The sequence below is a fragment of the Helianthus annuus genome, chromosome 3, assembly GCF_002127325.2.
Source record: "Helianthus annuus cultivar XRQ/B chromosome 3, HanXRQr2.0-SUNRISE, whole genome shotgun sequence".
Classification (NCBI taxonomy): Eukaryota; Viridiplantae; Streptophyta; class Magnoliopsida; order Asterales; family Asteraceae; genus Helianthus; species Helianthus annuus.
The window spans coordinates 16,360,691-16,384,545 of record NC_035435.2 but is presented as its reverse complement, the minus strand read 5'-3'; the positions used below and the strand labels follow the sequence as shown (position 1 = coordinate 16,384,545).

Below are 23,855 nucleotides of genomic sequence, written 5' to 3'. Positions count from 1 at the left end.
CAATCTCATCCACAAGTTCAAGAATCGCAACCGTTTATGAAGAGACACGTCTCTACAATCGCATCTATTCGTATAGTATATATAGGGTTCATGTATGTAAATTGTAATCATCACTTTTCATTCAATACAAGCAAGTTTATTAATTCTTGATTCTCAATTCTTTTATATTCAAACCTGTGATTTGCAAGTTCGATTACCAACATTGGTATCAGAGCACCACGTTAATCGATCCAGGAAGCAAGAAAGAAAGATCTCAGTGCAAGATTACGAGCAAGAAACGATAATCGGGGTTGCCGTTTGAATCAGAGAACCGTGTTTCGATTTCGTAAGGTACAAAAATCTGATTAGCAAGTCGGTCAGAAACGCAAGAACCTGGTTAGCAAGTTGGCCAGACGCAAGTACTAAGTAAGAAATTTTATCTACTCGGTCAAGAAAGGGATCATCCGATCATAAGCAAGATAGGCAAGAAAAGCAAGGCGAGAAAGAAAGGAGGCATGACAGAAAAAGATGGAAACGCATCAACGTCACTCCACGAGCAAGGGAATGTATCTCTTCAATGCCCAAAATTGAAAGAGACGAATTACACCCAATTGGCAGTTATGATGGAAACAATCTTGAAGGCATATAGTCTTTGGGAAACAGTTGTTTCAACGGAAGGGATAAATGAAAAGAAGGCGCACACAACGAAAGCACTTATCTTCCAAACATTACCGGAAGATGTTTTGATGCAAGTTGCGCAATACGAAAAAGCAAAGGAAGTATGGGATGCAATCAAAGTTCGTTATCTCGGAGCAGATATGGTTCAGAAAGCACGTCTACAAACTTTGAGGAGCGAACTAGAAGTCTTAAAGATGGATGAGAACGAAACAGTAAGTAGTTTCGCAAGCAAGTTGAGTGGTATAAAAGCCAAATTTAAAACTCTCGGTACCACTATCAAAGACAAGAAACTCGTAAGGAAGTTACTTATCTCCGTTCCGAAGAAGTTCCTACCCATCGTGGCAAATATCGAACAATATTCAGAAATAGACAAAATGCCATTTGAAGAAGCAGTGGGAAGAATAATAGCTTTTGAAGAACGTCTCAAAAGTCAAGACAAGCAAGAAGATAATAATCAAGGAGGACTCATGATGGCACATGCAGATAACCAATTTGAAAGTTTGCATCATGGAAAAGGTCGTGGTGTTCAAAACCATGGTAGAAGTCAAGGACAAGGATCTTTCAAAGGAGGAAGAGGACGTGGAAAAGATATGGGTCCAAGAAACCAAGACAAAAGCAAGTTTAGATGTTATGATTGTGGAGAACTTGGTCATTTTGCAAAAGATTGCACCAAGTGGAAAGAAAAGGAGAAAGACACGCAACAAGAAGCCAATCTCGCATTGGAAGAGGAACCAATGCTACTGCAAGTCAAGCAAGTTGAAGACCTTTGTTAAACTATATTTAGTTTACGGGAGAGTATTGGTGTTTTAAACTAAATATAGGTATAGGGGTCATTCTGTAATTAGTAGATAGTCAGTTTATGTTATAATTAGATTAGTTAGTAAGTGCGAGGACCGGAAGCGACAAGATGAAAGTTTGTAACCTACAAACTTAATCAAGGGACGCCTCTCCAGGAGATGTACCTGTTCACATCGATGCCTACATCACAGAGACAAGGGGACGTGATTTTTCAAGGAGACACACCTCTTCAAGATCAATCTCATCCACAAGTTCAAGAATCGCAACCGTTTATGAAGAGACACGTCTCTACAATCGCATCTATTCGTATAGTATATATAGGGTTCATGTATGTAAATTGTAATCATCACTTTTCATTCAATACAAGCAAGTTTATTAATTCTTGATTCTCAATTCTTTTATATTCAAACATGTGATTTGCAAGTTCGATTACCAACAAACACCACCACATGATGCATGATTAACCATTCCCCTCTTTTAATGTTATTTTCACGAAATTAGTAATAACGTTAAAATTAGTGCACTTTCACTTTTGCCCCCCATGCGCTCAAAGTGAAAGTGCACTAATTTTAATGTTATTTTACTAATTTCGTGAAAATAACGTTAAAATAGGAGGATGGGGGCATTGATAGCCGAAAAACAAGGGAGTACCTCCACTAAAATCTAAATGAACAGTCACATGCACTACTTACTACTATCAATAAGGAGCATGAAGAAAAGGATCATCTTAACCATAGGCTTAAGGGATATGGCTAGCAATATTGTATTTTAAAACAATTAACTTACTTGAAACTTTAATGCCTTCTCAAGCTCCTTGATGACTTCTTCAATTGTTGGTTGTTCTGCTTGACTTATTGCCAAACATCGATAAGCAATTTTTGAAAATGCATTCAAAGATTCAAGACAAGGTCCTACTTTTAGAGTAGAAATGAGTTCATGAGCTTCATCCCTTATTTTCGGATCCAATATTTTGTCAAGTGTTCCCTTTTCAAAGTGTTTTTTGCGATGGGTGCAAGCCCATTTTCATTTTCGCAAATGTAAATTTGATCATAGGCCAACGTTCCTGAGAAGATCTCAAATAGTACTACTCCGAAGGAGTATATATCTGATGCTTTTTTTAACTTACCTGTCCTAGCATATTCTGGATCCAAGTACACATTTGTGCCTGCAATATGATTTGTTTTGATGGTGCTCGCGTGAAGATATCCATGGTGAACTTTAGATAGCCCAAAGTCAGCAATCTTAGCTTCCCAGTTCTCTCCCAACAAAATATTGTCGCTTTTTATATCACGATGGATTATCCCATATTTGTTCCCCATGTTTGTGTGCAAGTAATGCAAACCATGTGCAATATCAATACACATCTGCAGACGCTGTGTCCATGTAGGATTAACCTTGTTCGTGCTTCCCAAATAACCATCCAAGCTTTTCTTAGGAGCGTGCTCATACACCAGAAGCATTTCATTATCTTCAACACAAAATCCAAGTAGTGAGATTATGTTGGGATGCTCGCATCTACTCAGCACATCAATTTCAGCAAGGAACCCTTCTTTTCCTTGACCGTCATCTCTATTGAAGATGCGCTTTATAGCTACAGTACTCATTTCCGTAAGTTCATCTTTACCCTTCATCTTTATTGCCAAGTAACTTTTGTACACTTTACCATATCCACCTGACCCAATACAATATTTTTCGTCAAAGTTCTCTGTGGCTAATTGTATATCCTTAAGTGCAATCTTCAAATGATCCAAGTTTTGCACCTAACATAAAAGAGAAAGAAAAAAGGATTTTGAAATTAGAAAAAGAGATATAAATCCAATATCAAGATAATTTATCTTCTAAGAAATTATTAATTCTCACTACAAGAAACAGGCACCTTTAGCGACGACACGTGTCGCCGCTAAAAGTCCTTTTTGTCGCCGCTATTGCCTTTTAGCGGCGACATGTCGTTTAATTGGTTTATTAGTTTTCATATTGGAGTTGGATTGCTTTAATGCTTATTATAAATATAAATATATTATTTATTAAGTTTTGTCGAGTTATGCTAATAAAGAAAACACTCAAACAAAGAAAACAATCAATGTGAGTTGCTTTAGAACCTCCTGCGCGGTCTTTTATTTTCGGTTTGACTTTTTAACAGCGGCTATATTTTTTTAAAAGGTGTGAATTATTCGCAAATGTCGGGAGGTTTAGCATACGTTGTCTTAACCGGGTCCGCGCTAGAGAGCTCTCTCGCACAATAGATCCCAAATATAAACTCCTCAACGAGAAACCTCTATAATACAGACTCGAACTTGAGGCCTGGAGGGGAAAATCATTCTGGCCCACCATAGGTGGAACTTAAATACACATAGCCACCACTAGAGCAGTAATGATGGTTCTAACAGCCACTATATAAATATAAAAAGAATCGGTCAACAAGGAGCAAACACCAAAACATCAAACACCCAAAACACCTAAATACTATCTCTAACGTTAAAATCCCATCACATACTCTAATCTAAAGATTTAAATTTAGACCTGCTCCTAACCCACCAAAAGAAATTCTCCTTAGGATGGAAGGGTGCCCCTCTCATGTACTCTCGCTCCCTTTAATCTTGCTTGCACATTATTTCTATCAAAAACTATCCTAAAACCACCAAAACACTGGCAGCAGTATCCTCAACTACCCTAGAACATTTTTATCTTTTAATTAAAAAACAAATTCAACAAATTAAAATAACTAAATTATAATTTCACTAACAAATACAAATAATACGTAAGTTAGAAATAACAATTAACAAGACTTAAAATCAATAAATTACATCAAATTTAAATAAGTAATTCTTTCTATTGTGTGAATGAGTTCGTACAATCTTCAAATCCTCAAGGTGAGAATCAAATCTTTATATTCACTTAGGTCAACCAAAATGGCATCCTCCCGTTCGGCATTTGTTGGTTGCTCATTGCCTCTTTGAGCAATTTTTCGAACTTCGCACCATTAAATTGGATAATACACCACCTGTTCACGAGGTCGTATACTTTTCGGGTTTTGTTACCCACTCTTTCATGAAATATGTTGAGGATTTGTAGACATATCTCACAAGACCCTCGAACCTTGTTCACGGCTATATCAACCCAAACACTCGACCATTTGACTGATAGAAGAAAGTGTATTGTTTGTTTAGAGATTGAGAAAGAAAGTAGTATGCGAAGTGTGGTGTAGTTTTTGTGAAAGAAACGAGTTGTATTTATACCGTTTTAATTGTAAAATATTTTTTTAAGTCATAACAGTCCTTCAACAAACACATTCAACGATCACATTTGACCTCCACGATGCGGCTTCCACTTCCCTCTAAACAAACCCACAATGACTACCTCCATGGACCATGGATAGCATAACTACAAGAAATCTTTGATTTAACGGTGACAGAAATAGGGGCGACAACGAGCAATAATGACGACCTAGATGTGGGTCGCCACTAGTGCTCGTTGTCGCCCTTATTGTCGTCGCTGCTCCATTCGTGTGCTTCTTCAAGATTTGTTGTTGACCATTGATTAAAAACTAATCCAATGGTCTTCATCTTCTCCTGCTCCAACAAACACACACCCCATACGGCTTATCCTCCTAAAAGACACATATCTCAAACACAACCTTCAACCTTCATGTTCACCCCTCCACCGTTCACCACCAAGAAACAACCACCACCCTCAGCCGCCAACCGTCACCTTCCACCTTCGGCACTCCACCATTCACCACCCAGCAAAGCCGCCATCATCTGCCACCATCAACCACCGCTGTGAGGTTTGAAGCTCTACCGCCATCCACCGCTGTTATGATTAAAGCTCTGCCCACTTGTTTCTGTATAGTGTTTATTGAATTATGCAGTGTTTGTTTCTATGTAGTGTTTGAAAACCGATTTTCATAAGAAATAATTCATTTTTTTGTTATTGTGTTTTAAGTTTCATTTTCGAGTTTAAACAAACAATGGTGATTTGTACTTCTGAAAAGTGGAAATCCTTCTCGAGTGAAGTTTCTGGCAGTACTCCAACCCTTTTATAGGCCTAAAACGAACTCTAAATGTGGGCCCTCTCTAGTATCTAACAGATTGTTTTTCGTTGTTTTATATCAAGTATATGATTGTATTCTTGTATATTGTATGATGTTTTGATAAAAAGAAACTAGATTTTTGCTTAGTGTTTTATGAATTATTTTAATTTCAAAGCATATATGTTTATTGAAAAATTAAAAACTAAGTAAATAAATCAAGAAAATAAAACTTATGTAACCATTTCTAGAAATAGACGCTAATACAACATATTCTAAAAATGAGAAAACAAAAAAAAAAAAAAAACAGCTTGTTAAACATTTTCGGATAATCACTAATATGAAGTTTTTAATCCCAAATCGTAAACCCTTTTAACTTTTAATAATAAAAATTTTAATTATAAAAATGATATAATCAAGTATTTAATAGAATTAAGTGGTTATAATTTGAATAGTGGGGATTTGGTTTAACTAATACACGAAGAGCAAGGTAAATTATATAATATAGATTTACATCTAACACTAGTTGAAATATATTTATATAATAGAATAGATTAAAGAAATTTAATTTCTTGTAAATTTATAATCTATTAAAATATAGCATACCCATATGATAAGTTTTCACAATAGTATAATGTCCGGGACAGCTCCTAACCTTCTAAGCGGTGATGATCCTTGATCTCGCCTGGATCTCTAGATCTACGGAAACCACGGTGACACAAGACCGTGTCTTGCGAATAAAACGCGAAAATACTAAATTGTACATTCTCTTTAGTTGTAATTGTTTATATGGTATTTTAGAAATCTTCTTTCATAATTAGGGTAATCCTTGCATCTTTCAAAGTTTCTCTATCTTCCTCGTGCGTTTTATCGTTAGGGAATTATCACACGCAAAACTGTGAGTAGATCTTTCATCTTCCCCTTTTTAATACAAGTTTTGGGGTGTATTATAGCCAATGACTATAGGGATATAGCATAGCTTATTAGATACTTAGAGCATATACTATAGTCAACTAGTACTTATGCGCTTACGAGCTAAAATGTTTATGTTCTAACTTATGACATTCATTTGCTTACACTTTTAATTTCTTTTATCGCTCACAAATGTATGCAAGCACCCTATTAGTACTTGATTATGTGTTACATGCAACATGTTATAAATACACCACTAAAACATATATATATATATATATATATATAGGGGAAGGATAAATCGAAAACCCACTTGAGTTGAGAAAACTCAGAAAACCTTTATAAAAAACCATGTAAACTCAAGAAATATTTCTAAAAAAATAGGAAATGTAATATACATATATTTGAACATTTTTAAAAAAGAAACACAAAAAAACACCAAGTAGTTTTTTTCTAAAAAATGTTACAAAATTCCAGGTTACATAATATATATGTCCAAAAAAATGTAATATACAAATTTTCAACATTTTTTTTAAAAAAATAGTAAGCGTTTTTTACATTTTTTTCATAAATAGGTCCGTGTACATTTATATTGCATTCCCTATTTTTTTAGAAAAAAATAAAAACGTTACATAGGGTTTATTTGGGTTTTCTCAACTCACATGGGTTTTCGATTTATCTTTCCCCTATATATATATATATATATATATATATATATATATATATATATATATATATATATATATATATGGGAGGGATATAACGAAAACCCACTTGAGTTGAGATAACTCAAAAAAGCCTTTGTAAAAACCTCATGTAACATTCTTATTTTTTTTCTAAAAAAATTGGAAATGTAACATACGTATATTTAAACATTTTTATAAAAGAAAAAACAAAAAAGCGCCGAATAGTTTATTTTTTAAAAAATGTTAAAAATTTCATGTTAAATAATATATATGTCAAAAAAATGTAACATACAAATTTTGAAAATTTAAAAAAACTAGTAGTCGCTTTTTAAATTTTTTTTTTTTTTATAAAAATGTTCAAGTACATTTATGTAACGTTCCCTGTTTTTTAACATACATATATTTAAACATTTTTATAAAAGAAAAAAATACAAAAAAAATGCCGAGTATTATTTTTAAAAAAAATGTTAAAAATTTCATGTTACATAATATATATATCTAAAAAATGTAACATACACATTCTGAAAATTAAAAAAAAAAACTAGTAGGCGCTTTTCAAAATCTTTTTATAAAAATGTTCAAGTACATTTATATAATGTTCCCTGTTTTTTAGAGAAACTTGAGAAGCATTCTAGATCACACATTTTTCCTAAGCTTTTCGTAATATACACATATGTATAGTTTAAAAATCACTATATACATATATGTATAATTCAAGATTTGACAATATACATATGTGTATATAGTGAATTTTAAACTATACGTATGTGTATATTATGAAAAGCTTAGGGAAATGTGTGATCCAGAATGTTTCTCAAGTTTCTCAAATAGGGTGGACTTCTCTTAGGATCCCTACCCTATATATATATATATATATATATATATAGAGTAGCGTTCGCACGGAAAGTGTGTTTTTCCTACAAAGTCTAGGAAGCGATCTGGTCCATCCGATTGGTGTGTTTAAGGGTTGAGATTAAATCAATGGCAATCTTGTAATATTTGAGTTTAATTAATTGATTGTTTTAAATAAGTAGGGGCAATTTTGTCAATGGCCGTGTTTTAAATCAATTAGATAACCGCCCAGTTCCTAAATTCAAGCGATTTTCCCTCTCTCTCTCTCTCCAAACCCATCTTGGGAACCCTAATCCTACCAAAAATAACTACAATCATGGAAGAAGATAACTTTAGAAACGATGGAGAGCACCGGGTCAAATTAAAACACTTCTCCATCTCCACCATCTCCGAGTTCATCATCACCATTCAAATATTGTTCTTATCATCTCCGTTTTCTTGACGTTGTGTTTTAACAGCAAGCAAATTAATACAGTTGTGTTTTAGCAGCAAACATATTCATACACTTGTGGTTTAGCATCCAGATTCATACAGATGTGTTTTAACAGCAAGCAGATTCATACAGTTGTGTTTTAGCATTCAGATTCATACAGATGTGTTTTAACAGCAAACAGATTCATACAGTTGTGTTTTAACAGCAAGCAGATTCATGCAGATGTGTTTTAACAGCAAGCAGATTCATACAGTTGTGTTTTAGCATTCAGATTCATACAAATATGTTTTAGCATCCAGGTTCATACAGTTGTGTTTTAACAGCAAGCAGATTCATACAGTTGTGTTTTAGCATTCAGATTCATACAGTTGTGTTTTAACAGCAAACAGATTCATACAGTTGTGTTTTAACAGCAAGCAGATTCATATAGTTGTGTTTTAGCATTCAGATTCATACAATTGTGTTTTAACAGCAAACAGATTCATACAGATGTGTTTTAGCATTAAGATTCATACAGTTGTGTTTTAACAGCAATCAGATTCATACAGTTGTGTTTTAGCATTCAGATTCATACAGTTGTGTTTTAACAGCAATCAGATTCATACCCTGTGTTTTACCATCTTTATATTCTGGGATCTATAAAAAAAATGACTTTAGCCCTGTAAACTATTAAAACACAGCACCAAGAATATGCTGATAAATTCCAGTAATCTTCTGAACAATGGAATATGCGATGTAATGTGACATGGAATTTTAGTTAATGAACACATTGACTTCCAGATTTGAATTCGAAAATAATAAAAATTCCGAAAATCAGGGAATTTTAGTTAATGATGATACATTCCAAAAATAAAATTAAAATGTGAAATTACATAATAACCCTTCTACTTAAAATCCCTCAATGACACATGTCCAATTCTTATTCCTTCCTAGACTTTCTAGGAAAAATAGACTTTCCACCCAACTCCTACTCTCTCTCTCTCTCTCTCTCTCTCTCTATATATATATATATATATATATGATAAGGATACGTTAGAAACCACTCTTTATTTCCAGAACCACAAGAACTAGTGTGAACACAACCAAAAATACATAAAAAATAAAAAAAACACAAAAAAAAAATTTAAATCGCTGCTTTTCATCCCAAAAAAGAAAATTGGGACGAAAATTAGCGATTTAAAAAAAATTATGGTTAGTTTAGTTGTGAGGTTTATGTTAATGGTTTAGTTTTTAGCATTTAAATTGGGTGGGTGGGGGATTTTAGGTTTTTTTTTCTTTTTTTTTTTGGGGGGGGGGGGGGTGGGGGGTTAGGTTTTGGGGGGTGGGGGGTTAGGTTTGGGGGCGTGGGGGAGGGGGTTTAGGTTCTCGCAATAAGAGTGGTTTTCAAATAAACCCTACCCGATATATATATATATATATTAAATAATGTATTTTTATTGTGTAGGATGAATCGCGAGCTGTGTAGGATAAATTTCAATATGTGTACGATAAATTTTCAAAATGTGTAGGATAAATTTTGATGTGTGTAGACGATAATTTTAGTGTGGAGTATGATAATATTTATGACTGATAAATTAGTCAAAGATAATAATAAATTAGATGAGAGAAAAACTATTTCATGTTTTACAACTATACCCTTTGTTATTTTTTTCTTTTCAATATATATATATATATATATATATATATAATATAGAGATCACTACACACACAATGCACCATACAAACCTAATAATATTCTTATTATATGTTCCAAGCCCCTTTAGATTTTTTAACATTTCCTTCCATTTTCAAAATATACTTTCTTCATTATTCCAATTTTTGAGATGATTATTATTTTCAAATGTCATCAAAGTAAGTTCATGTGACGGGTATGTAGTAACTGGAAGGGTTCGAGTACTGGTAGTCAGGACGCCATGTTTAGGATTGGCATTCATATAAATCCAAAGTAACAGACTAGTTTGCCTACCTGGGGACTAATGATGAGAATACAAAGGACCAGTTAGGCGAAATCATGCCACACCAAACATCGTGTGAACTAACCCTACTTTGAGTTGTCACCGTGTCCACACCATGATACCCTCTGACTTTTGCACGTCATGTTTCACAATTTTATTTGAGTTTAGCGTACGTTAACAGGCTAACCTATGCAAACCATACAAAAGCCCGATAATCATGGGGGCCCACATGATTACGTAGGTAAAAGTATGGAAGGCATACGAGGCTCAATTTCGAGCAAAGCCCAACGCATCATCAATGATACGGTTTTTCATTTAAGTTTATTTTATTTATTTATGTATTTTATCCACATGCAAGTTTTATCATTCATATACATCGAAACTCACTACCTCGTTTGCGTTGATTTCCTATAAATGACTTCTAGACGCCACCACTCTGAAAAACGCACCAGGAACTCCGGTCGATGTATGGCTGCCCAAATCGCCAAGCAAGTGGCCGCCATATTTCGCATCACCGTCATCCATGGCTAACATTCTCATGTAAATACTGGCCGAATCAAGCAGGTCCAATCTGATGATGTTGTTGTTATTACACACCCCTCTAAGTGCTCATTCAAGAACTTCAAGACCTGTGACCCCCTAAGTACGAGGGAACGAAGGGGGCCATTTCTCTCCTTCATATGTTTGAAGAGATGGATAATACCTTCATAAACTGTGAATGCCCTAATGGCCGCAAGGTTCGATACGTTACCGGTCGGCTCATTGGAATCGTTTTAACTTGATGGAACACGGCATAGAGCAAATGAGGAACCAAAGCAGTTGTGGCCCTATCTTGGGGACAACTTAAGGAACTCATGACCAAACGATTTTGCCCCCATAGCGAAATCAAGAGGTTAGAAGATGAATTTTGGGATTTAGAGCAAATTAAAAGGGGACTATGTGACTTACAACAAGCGATTCCATAACCTTAATCAGTTGGTCCATTACTTGTTCATCCCTCTCAGTCTTCTCATTGAGAAATACATTGGGGGTCTTCCTTCTGGCATTCAAGACCCTGTGATGAGTAGTGTACCGACAACCTTAGTGCCTACTATAGAATTAGCCTCCGAGCTCACGGAAAACCGTTTCCGAAACAGAGATTTCGATAAGGAAGTAAAAAAAGGGTTCAACCAGCAAAACCCGGCAGAAGCACCTAGGGTCTTCCTCTCAGTTCAACCCTAAGAGGAAGAGGGATGGAAGAAACTATGTTGTGGCCCCGACCATCCTACCTAACCCGCCAAATTAACCCATGCAAGCAGCCCCATTCACTCAAATTCCCCCAGCCAACGCCCCACATAAAAAGCCTTATTTAGGACCCTTCGCAAAATGCAACCGGTGTCAATATCACCACCTAGCGGAAATCCCATGCCAATACTGTGTCGGATGTGGACGTGCGGGCCATACGGCCCAAAACCTTGGGGTGCACCTGTTCTTTTTGTCAAGAAGAAGGATGGAACATTCCGAAGGTGCATAGACTATTGGGAGCTCAACAAGCTAACAATTAAAAACTGTTACCCATTAACTCATATTGATGATCTTTTATATCAACTTTAGGGTGCAACATGCTTCTCGAAGATTGATCTTTGTTCTAGATACAATCAGCTTAGAGTGCGGGAGGACCATATCCCAAAAACCGCATTCCAAACTTGTTATGGTCACTACAATATCATGGCCATGCCCTTTGGCTTGACCAATGCTCCTGTCGTTTTCATGGATCTAATGAATAGGGTGTGCAAGCCTTATTTTGACTGTTTCATTATTGTGTTCATTGACGACATCCTCATCTATTCCAAGACCAAGTCAGATTATGAGCGACATCTTCGGCTTACTTATTTTGGGACTCTTGAATACCGAAAAGCTTTACGCTAAGTTCTCCAAATGTGAATTTTGGTTGAAGGAAGTCCAATTCCTTGGTCATGTTGTTAACAACGAAGGAATTCATGTTGACCTAGCAAAAATTGAAGTAGTGAAGGATTGGCAGGCTCCACACACCCCTTCTGAAGTCAGATCTTTTCTCGGTCTAGCAAGCAATTATCGGTGTTTTATCGCCCATTTTTCTCGAATTGTCTTACCGCTTACAACCTTGACTCACAAGGGTAAACCCTTCGATTGGGGGCCCAAGCAGGAAGAGGCTTTCCAAAATTTGACGCAGGAACTTTGTGATGCACCTGTCCTTACCCTCCCGGACGGTTGTGATGACTTTGTAGTTTATTATGATGCATCATGGCAAGGTTTAGGGTGTGTCTTGATGCAACTAGGAAAGCTGATAACTTGTGCCCCCATGCAACTCAAAGTCCACGAAAGAAACTACACAACTCACGACCTTGAATTCGGTGTAGTCGTGTTCGCTCTGAAAATATGGAGACACTATCCTTATGGTACCAAGTGTGAGATCTACACCGACTACAAGAGTCTCCAGCAAACCTTCAACCGAAAAGAACTAAACATGAGAAAACGATGATAGGTCGAACTTTTGAACGATTACGACTGCGAGCGCTACAATCCTAGCAAAGCGAATGTTGTAGCAAATGCTCTTAGTCGAAAAGAGTAAGCAAACTCAATCCATCTCTTGTGTTCTCGGGTTATAACCGACATTCAAAATCACATTCGTGAAGCCCAACGTACTTTAGTAACGAATTATCACGCGGATCTGAAACCAAGCTGGAATCAAAATCTGATGGGATTCTTCATTATCTAAATCGCATTTGGGTGCCTGACCATGACAACGCTCGTACTTTTCTCATGACCGAGGCACACAAAACTCGATATTCTATTCACCCAAGAGCTGATAAGATGTATCAGGATCTTCGGTACTCTTATTGGTGGTCTGGAATGAAGAAGGATATTGCAGTCTTTGTTTCAAAGTATCTTACATGCTCCAAGGTAAAAGCCGAGCACCAAAGACCCTCAGGCTTACTTGTTCAACCCGAATACCCTGCTGGAAGTGGGATAATATAACCATGGATTTTAGTACCAGGTTACCTTGTACTTCTAGAGGGCACGACATGATTTGGGTTATTATCGATCGCCCTATCAAATCTTCTCATTTCATTCCGATTCGCAAAGATTACAAAAATGAGAAGTTGGCTCGTATTTATATCGATGAAATTGTAAGTCAATACGGTGTGCCCTTGACCATTATTTCCGATCGAGATGGACGCTTTACCTCTGTAACGCCCCAAAATCTGAATGTTAATATTTGTCGTATGTTCTTATGTGACACGTCATGAAATAAATAACTAGGCTATTTAACCTAGTTAAGGGGATGGTCAAAAGTATTAAATGATGAGGGTAGTGTCAGTTATGTTTTAAAGGTAAACCCGAGGGGCCAAAATGAAACAAATGAAAGTTAAGTTATTAAATAACTTAATCACACACAAACACACACATACGTGTGTTCGAGAAAGATCAGGAGGCTCCCATGGAGCCTCAAACCCTAACTTCATTCTTTTGCTCAAATTGGAAGGCAAGATGAAGTTTAAAGCCATAACCGAGCATGGATTAATGATCAACAACACGAGGGGATCATAAGGTATGTCTTAAATCTAAGATTGGTGATCATGGATGAAGTGGGTTATGTTTTAATCCGTGAATTAGTATGAAATTGATGATGTATAAGGGTTAGAATCATCAAGTAGAACATAGGTTATGTATAGTTTGTGTTAATTTGATGTTTAGAAGTAAAACCCATTAGTCATGGTGATGATGATGACTTAATCACCATCTATGTCCAATTCTTGTTGAAAGATTGATGAAATATCGGTGTATAACGAGTTATGGTTTGATGAATTGAATAAAATGTGATGATGATATGTTGGATGATTAATTGTGAATACTACATGATGGTGAGTAGAAGGATTTGATGAACTATGTATGAATGTAGAAGATTGATGCATGAAATAGTTGTACATTATGCTTAGATAGTGGTACGCACGCCAAGTGTTTGATGAAATGACTAAACGACGATATTATGTGAAAATGTATGCAAGTTGTGGATGAACATACATACAATGTGTAAATGATTAAATTGTTATTAAACTTACACAAGGAACATGTGTAAGATCGAATCCATGTGGAGGTTTTATTGATGTCTTGTTTGGGTAGAAATGTGCACTACTATCTTTCATTGTTCACTCACATTGTATGGTACACACTATGTGTTTAGTCGACGGTTTAGTTGAGGTTACGAAATGAAATTGGCGTTAATGTATAGCAAGTAAGGATGGTAAAATCATGTTGGTTATGTACCCCAAATATGGTCGTCTAGTATGGGATCCCGAAAGCTTTAGTATATGTAGTATTGATAATATGTATGTGTGTGTATGTAATGGATTGATCATGTGGTTGTAAGCATATTACATCATGAATATGAAGTGTATATAATGCCATTGTTATAGCTTAATATGATGACACGGATATATGAGGTTAAGTCGAAAGTCCATAAGATGGGTCGTTGACTTTTGGAAGTCAAACCTTGCATAAGTAGTATGGCTAGACTCTTGTCAAATTTCAATGCTATAAAGTCATATGGTGCATGTTTAACAATGTGTGTTATATGCAATTATGTAAGGAATTATACGAGTTGGAAGAGATGTGATGTTGGGTATATGTCTTATGTTTGTTAGACTTGACTAATGAAAGTCAGACTTGAACCATACATTCGACATGATCATTAAGTGTACAATCACGCATACTAACAAGAATGTGATTGCGTGATGTGAAGGCATAAGGCTCATGTGGAAATGGACTTAAGCAAGAAAGGCAAAAGGGTAAAAAGGAGGCAAGGGAACGGACGCAAAAAGGTAAGTGATTTCCGTAATCACTTCTTAATTGTTTATGTAAAGTTATGTGCTAGTTAGTTAAGTATGTTAAGTGAGGACCAATAAGGATATGTTGTATGAAACCAATGATTTTGTTAAGTAGATGTAACGGGTCAAAACGTAGCCTTGATGTTAAAACGAATGTGTTGTTTGATGAAAACATGAACGGGTCGAATAACCGTAAATGAATAATAAGCCGATAGCGCATAAGTTAAAAATTTACTTAATCCGGATGTGGGATTTTGAGTCCATAGGATAGAGGACCAATTTGCAAGCATGTAGGAAGAAACGGGAGGTTAAACGGGTAGACGGTTCAAAAGTTATGCGCGTTTTAGTGCGTACGGACGACGAAACGAATCTGCAGAAAAAGTGGTTTTCTAGAGGGCGTCGCCGACGGGGTTAGGGCCGTCGCCGACGGGCTCTAGAAAACCAGTTTTTCTCCGACGCCTTAATTACCTGTCTACGGGGTTTTTGGCTACGGGAAAAGCTACGGGCCATCGCCGACGGGCCCTAGGGCCGTCGCCGACGCCCTCCCCAAGTCCAAAAATCTGAAATTTGTAATTTAAGTTGATTTATGTATCGTAGGCTTCGGTTTGTTATCCGTGGACTACGGCGGGCTTTCTAAACATGATTTTGATCGATCCTTAGATGTTTATGGGCTATAAATCAAAGTCTAAGTCCCATGTAATTACCGTATGAGTATGTAAGAGGTGTGCAAGATCTTGTACGTGTATGTAGATGTGTAATTATGTATATATGGAAGATATATATGAGTGTATGCATGTATGTAGAGACGTACGAATGTAGGTACGTATATAGAAGCGTATTTGTGTATATATGAAGATACGTAGGATAGTATGTATATATGTGAAGGCGTAAGAATGTAAGTACATATGCAGATGAGTATTTATGTATGTATAGAAGTATGTGTGATCGTATGCATGTATGTAAAGACGTAGGAACATAGGTACGTATGCAGATGTGTATTTATGTATGTATGAAGATACGTATGAGTGTAGGCATGTATGTAGAAACATACGAATGTAGGTACGTATGTAGTAGAGTATTTAAGAATATATGAAGATACGTATGAGTGTATGCATGTATGTAGAGAGGTATGGATGTATGCACGTGTATATGTAAGTATGATTTTGGATACGTTGAGTGTTAATGATATTAATCGTGTGCCTAGAAAACGAAGATTTATGCAGGTACATTATTGAATGCTCACCAGGGAATGGATATGCGAATGATATGCTTAAAATCAGAGAGAAAGCTGAATGGAAAGTGTACATGTATTGGATCTTGTTTATGTATTGTGTACTAATGTGATGAATGTATGTGGTGAGTGCAGGTTCTACGAATCACGGGCGGTTATCACGAGGAATAGAGATCGAAGACCGAGTCACAAAATAGATTGTACGGGATTAATTGAGTATGTACTATTAGTAAACAAGACTTATGCTGTCACACCCCCAAAATCCACCCGCGGATAACACCCGCTTCGAGGGCGTGACTGACCAGGATCCAGCCACCAATTATACTAAGCATTGGTTAATATTAAAGTAATACTTACTAACCATAAGATTAGCAAATATCAAGTTCAGAGTTTAAGGTTTCAAGTTTAAAACAGTAACAAGTAGCGGAAGCATAATTAAATAGTTTTAAACAGTGTTCATAAGGTAAGCATAATAAATGCCCAACACACGGGCAGACGACCACTACACATCCCAAGCAGCTGCTCCAGTCACTGGCCACCTGCAAAGCATGCAGTAAAAGGGGTCAACAATAATGCTGAGTGAGTTCACTAGTTGTCCAGTTTTAATTACCAAAAACTTGTTTCACCAGTTAATATATCCGTTTATACATGCCATGGGGAGCTACCCCAAAAGTTAGCGACTAAACTGTTTTTCCAATACCGAACACTAGGTAACCGTTTGCGTTTCCGCAGGATGCCCCGATGTCAATGTTCTATCATCATTGACGGATGCCTGAGTACATTAGTTCACGACCGATCCCATACCATGGCACGGTGTGAGGCTGGTAAGACCTAAATAGCGCTATCAACTAATAACCCGTTCGCCTGGCACCGGCGACTAATCGGTATTATGTAGTAGGGACTTGAGTGATAGAGTTGCGTTTAGTGCCGTTGGTTGCATTCCGTATAAACAGTAATTAACTAAAAAGGGTTTCCCAATACAAGGGGAGATAAAGTAAGTATGTTCCCAATAACTAGGGAAGGAATGTAGACGGTATCCCCTTTACAAGGGGATAGGGTTGTTTTAGTCTCGTGTCCCAAACCACCGGGACGCATGCTTTTAAGTTGTGAACTCACCTTGGGTTGCTCGGTAAGATACGTTACTTGGTTAAGCTCGTTGGTTACCACGTCCTAGCATGGTTACCAAGCATGGGTCAAGTCGGGTACAAGTGAACACGTATACATACAGTAACATGTAGACATACAAACAGTAGCAGATCAGTAAACAGCTCAAACAATAGACAGCCCAACAGTTAAGGCCCAAAACAGCAAAACAGTCAAAGCCCAATACACAAAACAGCCCAGTTGAGACTAAGGTGGTTGCGACTCGCAACCGAGGTTGCGACTCGTAACTGCGGTCTCGGTCCGTCACGTTTTGGTCACGACTCGTAACCGGAGATTGCGACTTAGCAGGCGTGGTTGCGACTCGCAACCAGGTTTGATGCGTGCTGATTGCGACTCGCAACTGGGAGGTTTCGACTGGTCATGCGTGGTTTCGAGTAGCAACCAAAGGTTGCGACTCGCAACCGTGATAACGTGCATGGCAAACTTCTAGAACCTGTAGTGTACTATCCAATGAAATTGCATTTTCATGTAAATATTGTACTATGCCACTAAACATGTCTGTTGGTCGGTTTGTGCACAAATTTGGATCAAAATCAGCATTTTCAAAATATTTAACACATTCAAACTGTTCTTCATGATGTTCATACCATAATCAAACAACATTCAACCATAAACAACACAAAACCTTGCATAGAACCTCCAATCGGACCCTCATCCTAAACGAACAACAACAATAATCCGAACATGCAATAGTAATCTATCTAAACCCTCATTATAACAACCGAATATCACAACATTTTATAAGCTATCCGAATCATCCAAAATATGTCATTATAACCAACTATCATGAACTTCTAACAAAAACCAAAACAAATCGGATATCATGCATTTTCAACATAGACCAAGCATTTTTAACCATCATTTAGCTACCATCACATTATTAACAATAATCAAGCATCATTTAGTAACAACACAAACAATCGAAGCAACTATAGGGATGTTTATGCTAACCGGTTGTGTGAAGCTCAAAGATCCGAGAGAAGAAAAGGGAAGATCCGATTGCGGTCTTGTTGCGGGTTGATCCGAGAGGGATGAGAAGAGTGGTCTTAAAACTTTAGGGTTTTTGTGTGAGAGATGAGAGTGTGAGAAGAGAGTGTGTAAAATGGTTAAGGGAGGTGGGGTTGGGTTTATATAATGTACCGAGTTGGGCTAGGGGGGGGGTTTCCGGGTTGGGTTCTCGGTTACAAGGCCCAAACGGCCCAATCCAAACAACCGGCTCCTTTTGTTGTTCACGGTTCACTCGAGACCGGGTGGTCTCGAGTCGGGTCTCGGGTTTGGTTGTGGTTTCGGGTTCCGGTTCATCTCACATACACACCCACCCTCTTATATATATATATATATATATACATACGTATAACATACTAGCACAAAGATCACATAGAACATCAAAACAATACACCACTTTTTCCATTTAATAGTATACGTACACGCATGTTACATCGAAAGATTGTCCGGGAAATTCCGAAGTGTCACATTATCCCCAAGTTTTAGGAACTTTCGTCCCGAAAGTTAAGGCAGCCACTGTCAAGCTAGTGTAAGTGAAAGCGTTTCAACGGGGTGTCACATCATCCCCCCGTTAGTTTGGAATTTCGTCCCGAAATTCGTTCGTAGCTTCAGTGCTGGGGTTTTCGTTAGGGAACAGCTGGGGATACTTGTGCTTCATCTGATCTTCCCGCTCCCAGGTATACTCTGGGCCACGTCGCGAGTTCCAACGAACTCGTACAAGAGGTATCTGGCTACGTTTGAGGATTTTGATCTCTCGATCCGTGATCTCAATCGGTTCCTCAGTAAAGTGTAGCTGTTCATCAATCGTTAGTTCCTTAAAAGGAATCACAAGTGTTTCATCCGACAAACACTTCTTCAGGTTGGATACGTGAAAAACGTTGTGTACCGCACTCAGTTCCTCAGGCAGGTTTAATCTATAAGCAACCTTACCGATCTTCTCGGTAATTTCGAATGGTCCGATATATCGCGGATTAAGCTTGCCCCGTTTACCAAAGCGAACCACACCCTTCCAGGGTGAGACTTTAAGTAGAACCCGGTCACCGACCTGGAATTCCAATGGTTTCCTACGCTTATCAGCGTAGCTCTTCTGACGGTCACGAGCTGCCGCCATGCGTTGTCTGATCTGGGCAATCTTTTCCGTTGTATCTACCACCATCTCTGGGCCCGTGATTTGACTATCACCGATTTCTGCCCAGCAGAGGGGTGACCGGCATTTACGACCGTACAATGCCTCAAAAGGTGCTGCCTGAATACTAGTGTGGTAGCTGTTGTTGTAAGAGAACTCTACTAGCGGTAGATGCTTCTCCCAGTTCTTGCCAAAATCGATCACACACGCTCTAAGCATGTCTTCTAGAGTCTGGATGGTGCGTTCAGACTGTCCATCCGTTTGCGGGTGATAAGCAGTGCTCATGTCCAAACGTGAGCCAAAGCATTTGTGCATAGCTTGCCACAATTCCGAGGTAAATCGAGCGTCTCGGTCTGAAATAATTGAGGTTGGCACTCCGTGCCTCGAAACTACTTCCTTTAAGTAGATCTCCGCCAGGGTAGAAAACTTGTCTGTTTCCTTAATAGCCAGAAAGTGCGCGGACTTGGTCAATCGATCTACGATTACCCAAATAGTATCATTTCCGCGTTGAGACCTAGGTAGCCCTGTAACAAAATCCATGGAAATTTGCTCCCATTTCCATTTCGGGATTTCTGGTTGTTGGAGTAGACCTGCTGGCTTCTGGTATTCTGTCTTGACTCTCGCGCAAGTCAAGCATTTGCTGACGTATGTTGCTATGTGGGCCTTCATACCAGGCCACCAATATGTAGTCTTCAAGTCGTGGTACATCTTGTCCGAACCAGGATGTACTGAGTAGCGGGACTTGTGGGCTTCGTCCATCACGAGTTCACGTAAACCTCCAAAGAGAGGAACCCAAATGCGCCCTGTAACATAGTAAGCACCATCTTCTTTCTGTTCTAGTTTCTGCTTTGACCCTCGCAGAGACTCAGCCCTGATGTTTTCCGGCTTCAGTGCTTCAACTTGAGCATTTCGAATCTGGGTACGGAGGTTAGACTGGATGGTAAGTTGTAGTGCTCGCACGCGCTTTGGTAAAGTGTCCTTTCGGCTGAGGGCGTCTGCCACGACATTGGCTTTGCCCGGATGGTATTTGATGGCGCATTCGTAGTCATTCAAGAGTTCGACCCATCGACGCTGTCGCATGTTCAATTCCTTTTGCCTAAAGATATGCTCGAGACTCCTGTGGTCGGTGTAAATCGTGCACTTGGTACCGTACAGGTAATGTCTCCATATCTTAAGAGCAAAAACCACTGCTCCCAGTTCTAAGTCATGCGTCGTGTAGTTCTTTTCGTGCGTCTTGAGTTGTCGAGAGGCGTAGGCAATAACTTTCTCGCGTTGCATTAGCACGCAACCGAGCCCATGAATAGACGCATCGCAGTAAACCACAAAGTCGTCAGTACCTTCAGGTAGCGAGAGAATAGGAGCGCTACAGAGGTTATCCTTAAGCCTCTGAAAAGCAGATTCCTGTGCTGCATTCCACTTGTAGGCGACGCCTTTCTGAGTAAGAGTCGTGAGGGGTTGTGCAATCTTTGAGAATCCCTGAATGAATCTGCGGTAGTAACCTGCCAATCCCAAGAATTGGCGAACTTCAGTGGGAGTCTTAGGTATAGGCCAGTTCTTTATCGATTCGATCTTAGCGGGGTCGACGTGAATTCCGTTCTTATTAACTACATGGCCGAGAAAATGGACTTCTCGAAGCCAGAAGTCACATTTAGAGAATTTGGCGTACAGTTGCTCGTTGCGAAGGAGTTCGAGGATAAGGCGTAGGTGTTGTTCATGCTCCTCTTGACTTTTCGAATAAATCAGGATGTCGTCGATAAACACAATCACAAATTTGTCGAGGTAAGGCTTACACATGCGGTTCATAAGATCCATGAACACTGCCGGCGCGTTGGTCATTCCAAAAGGCATAACGAGAAATTCATAGTGACCATAACGAGTCCTAAATGCAGTCTTGGAGATGTCTTCATTACGAACTCTCAGCTGATGATAGCCTGATCGCAGGTCAATCTTAGAATAGTAGCTCGATCCTTGCAACTGATCGAATAGGTCGTCGATACGCGGGAGAGGGTAACGATTCTTGATGGTAACCTTGTTCAACTCACGATAGTCGATGCACATTCGGAACGTGCCATCCTTCTTCTTGACAAAGAGTACTGGTGCTCCCCAGGGTGATGAACTAGGACGGATAAATCCTTTATCCAATAGTTCTAGTAGTTGCGTCGAGAGTTCCTTCAGTTCTGCAGGGGCTAGACGGTACGGTGCACGAGCTATAGGTGCTGCTCCGGGAGCTAGCTCGATTTGAAATTCGACCTGACGGTGGGGAGGGAGTCCAGGTAGTTCCTCAGGAAATACCTCGGGATAGTCGCGTACTACAGGAAAATCTTCAATCCTCTTTTCCTTCTCGTGGGTGTTGGTGACAAGTGCTAGGATAGCGGTGTGCCCTTTTTGCAAACACTTCTGGGCTTTTAGAAGCGAGATAATGCCTGTGACTTCTCCACCTTTGTTGCCTTTGACGATGAGGGTTTGACCAGAACGGCGAGGTATACGAACTGCTTTCTCTTGACAGAGGATCTCAGCGCGATGTTTGGATAACCAATCCATACCAATGACAACATCGAAGCTCCCAAGTTTGACAGGGAAAAGATCGATACTAAACGTATGGCCAGACAATTCTAGGGTGCAGTCGTGGATCACATGCGTGGCCTCGATGTTCTTACCATTAGCTATCTCGACGATGTGCTTAGAACTTAATAATGCGGGCGAGTGCTTAAGTTTCTTACTAATGCGAAGGGATACATAACTGGCGTCGGCACCGGAATCAAATAACACAGAAACATAACGATCATCAAGTAGGAACTTACCCGCCACGACGTTGGGATCGTTCCTTGCCTCTCCAGCTCCAATCACAAAAGCTCTGCCCCTTGCATTCCCAGCATTGTTGTTCTGCTCATTGTTCCCAGCTCCCTGATTGTTGTTTTGATTTTGATTCAGTTCAGGGCAGTCCTTTCGCATGTGCCCTGTTGCCCCGCATTTAAAACATGCTCTGTTGTTTCCCTGCTGCTGTTGCTGTTGGGGTTGTTGCTGATTCTGCCTCGCCGGGAACTGACTTCTACACTCCTTTGCTTCGTGCCCCATCTTGTGGCATCGCTGACACTGACCCTTGTTGCATGCCCCATTGTGGTGCCTGTTACACTTGTTGCACTTAGGGTAGTTTCCCCGGTAGCCACCCTGTTGCTGAGTGCCCTTGTTGTTGTCAGTTTTCCTTTGCTGTGCTGGGGCTTGAGTAGGGTTAGCATCTTTGCCCTGATTTCCTTCCCACTTTCGTTTGCCATCACTAGAACTTCCTTCCGCAACACTGATCCTTTTGGGCAACCTGCCCTCTTCCACAGCCTGATCAGTGAGTTTGTGAGCAAGTCGAACGATCGGCTGAATGGTAGTGTGGTTGGCTGAAGTTACATGGCTTCGAATTTCTGGAGCCAGACCCTTGATGTACAGTTCGATCCTTCGATACATAGGTCGAGACATGTTTGGACAAAGAGCAGCATAGTCGTTGGACAGCTTGGTGTAGGTCTCAATCTTTGACCCAACCATCTTGAGTTCATAGTACTCATTCTCAAGCTTGTGGATGTCATCCCTGTGACAGTACTCTTCCTTGATCATATCCTTGAAATCTTCCCACGCAGTAGCGTTTGCAGTCTCCAAACCAAGCATTTGAATCTGCGCCTTCCACCATAAGAGTGCGCTTCCCTCTAGAGTACCAGTAGCAAACTTCACCCAATTAGCAGGGGGACACTCGCAGACAGCGAAGACAGCTTCGACCTTCTCGATCCAGTGCAGGAGACCTATGGCACCCTCAGTGCCACTGAACGGAAGAGGCTTGCAATCCATGAAGGTCTTGAAGGTACAAACACGTGGTTGCACAAGTGCAGGCTGACCTGTTGTGAGGAGTGAAGCGAAATAGGTTTAGAGGTGAAAGGACGATGTGGCGGTAGGATCTAAACATCCTAAAACATCGAGTTTACCTATAGGGTGAGCTGCGAAAGCTGCAGCCACAGTGTTGAGCAGGTTAGTGAACTGAGCCTGAGTCATGTTGACGTTTCCTCGTCCGCGTCCACTCATTGTCTTCATAACCAGAAAACATAGTATGAGTGTGTGATAGCGAGAATAAGATAGAAGAGAGAAGATGTATCTATCTAATCAGGCAAACTAGTACGTATTGTAA

General features: G+C 39.1%; 1 protein-coding gene across 1 annotated transcript; it reads right to left on the bottom strand.

Annotated features, from left to right (window-relative positions):
* Positions 1-1,587: 1,587 nt before the first annotated feature.
* Positions 1,588-15,677, bottom strand: LOC110875219 (probable receptor-like protein kinase At2g23200). The gene is made up of 3 exons (XM_022123416.1): positions 15,636-15,677; positions 2,582-3,215; positions 1,588-1,619 (listed from the first exon to the last, which is right to left on the bottom strand). The coding sequence occupies exons 1-3, from the start codon at positions 15,675-15,677 to the stop codon at positions 1,588-1,590; spliced, it is 708 nt and encodes a 235-aa protein (XP_021979108.1).
* Between the last annotated feature and the right edge of the window lie 8,178 nt (positions 15,678-23,855).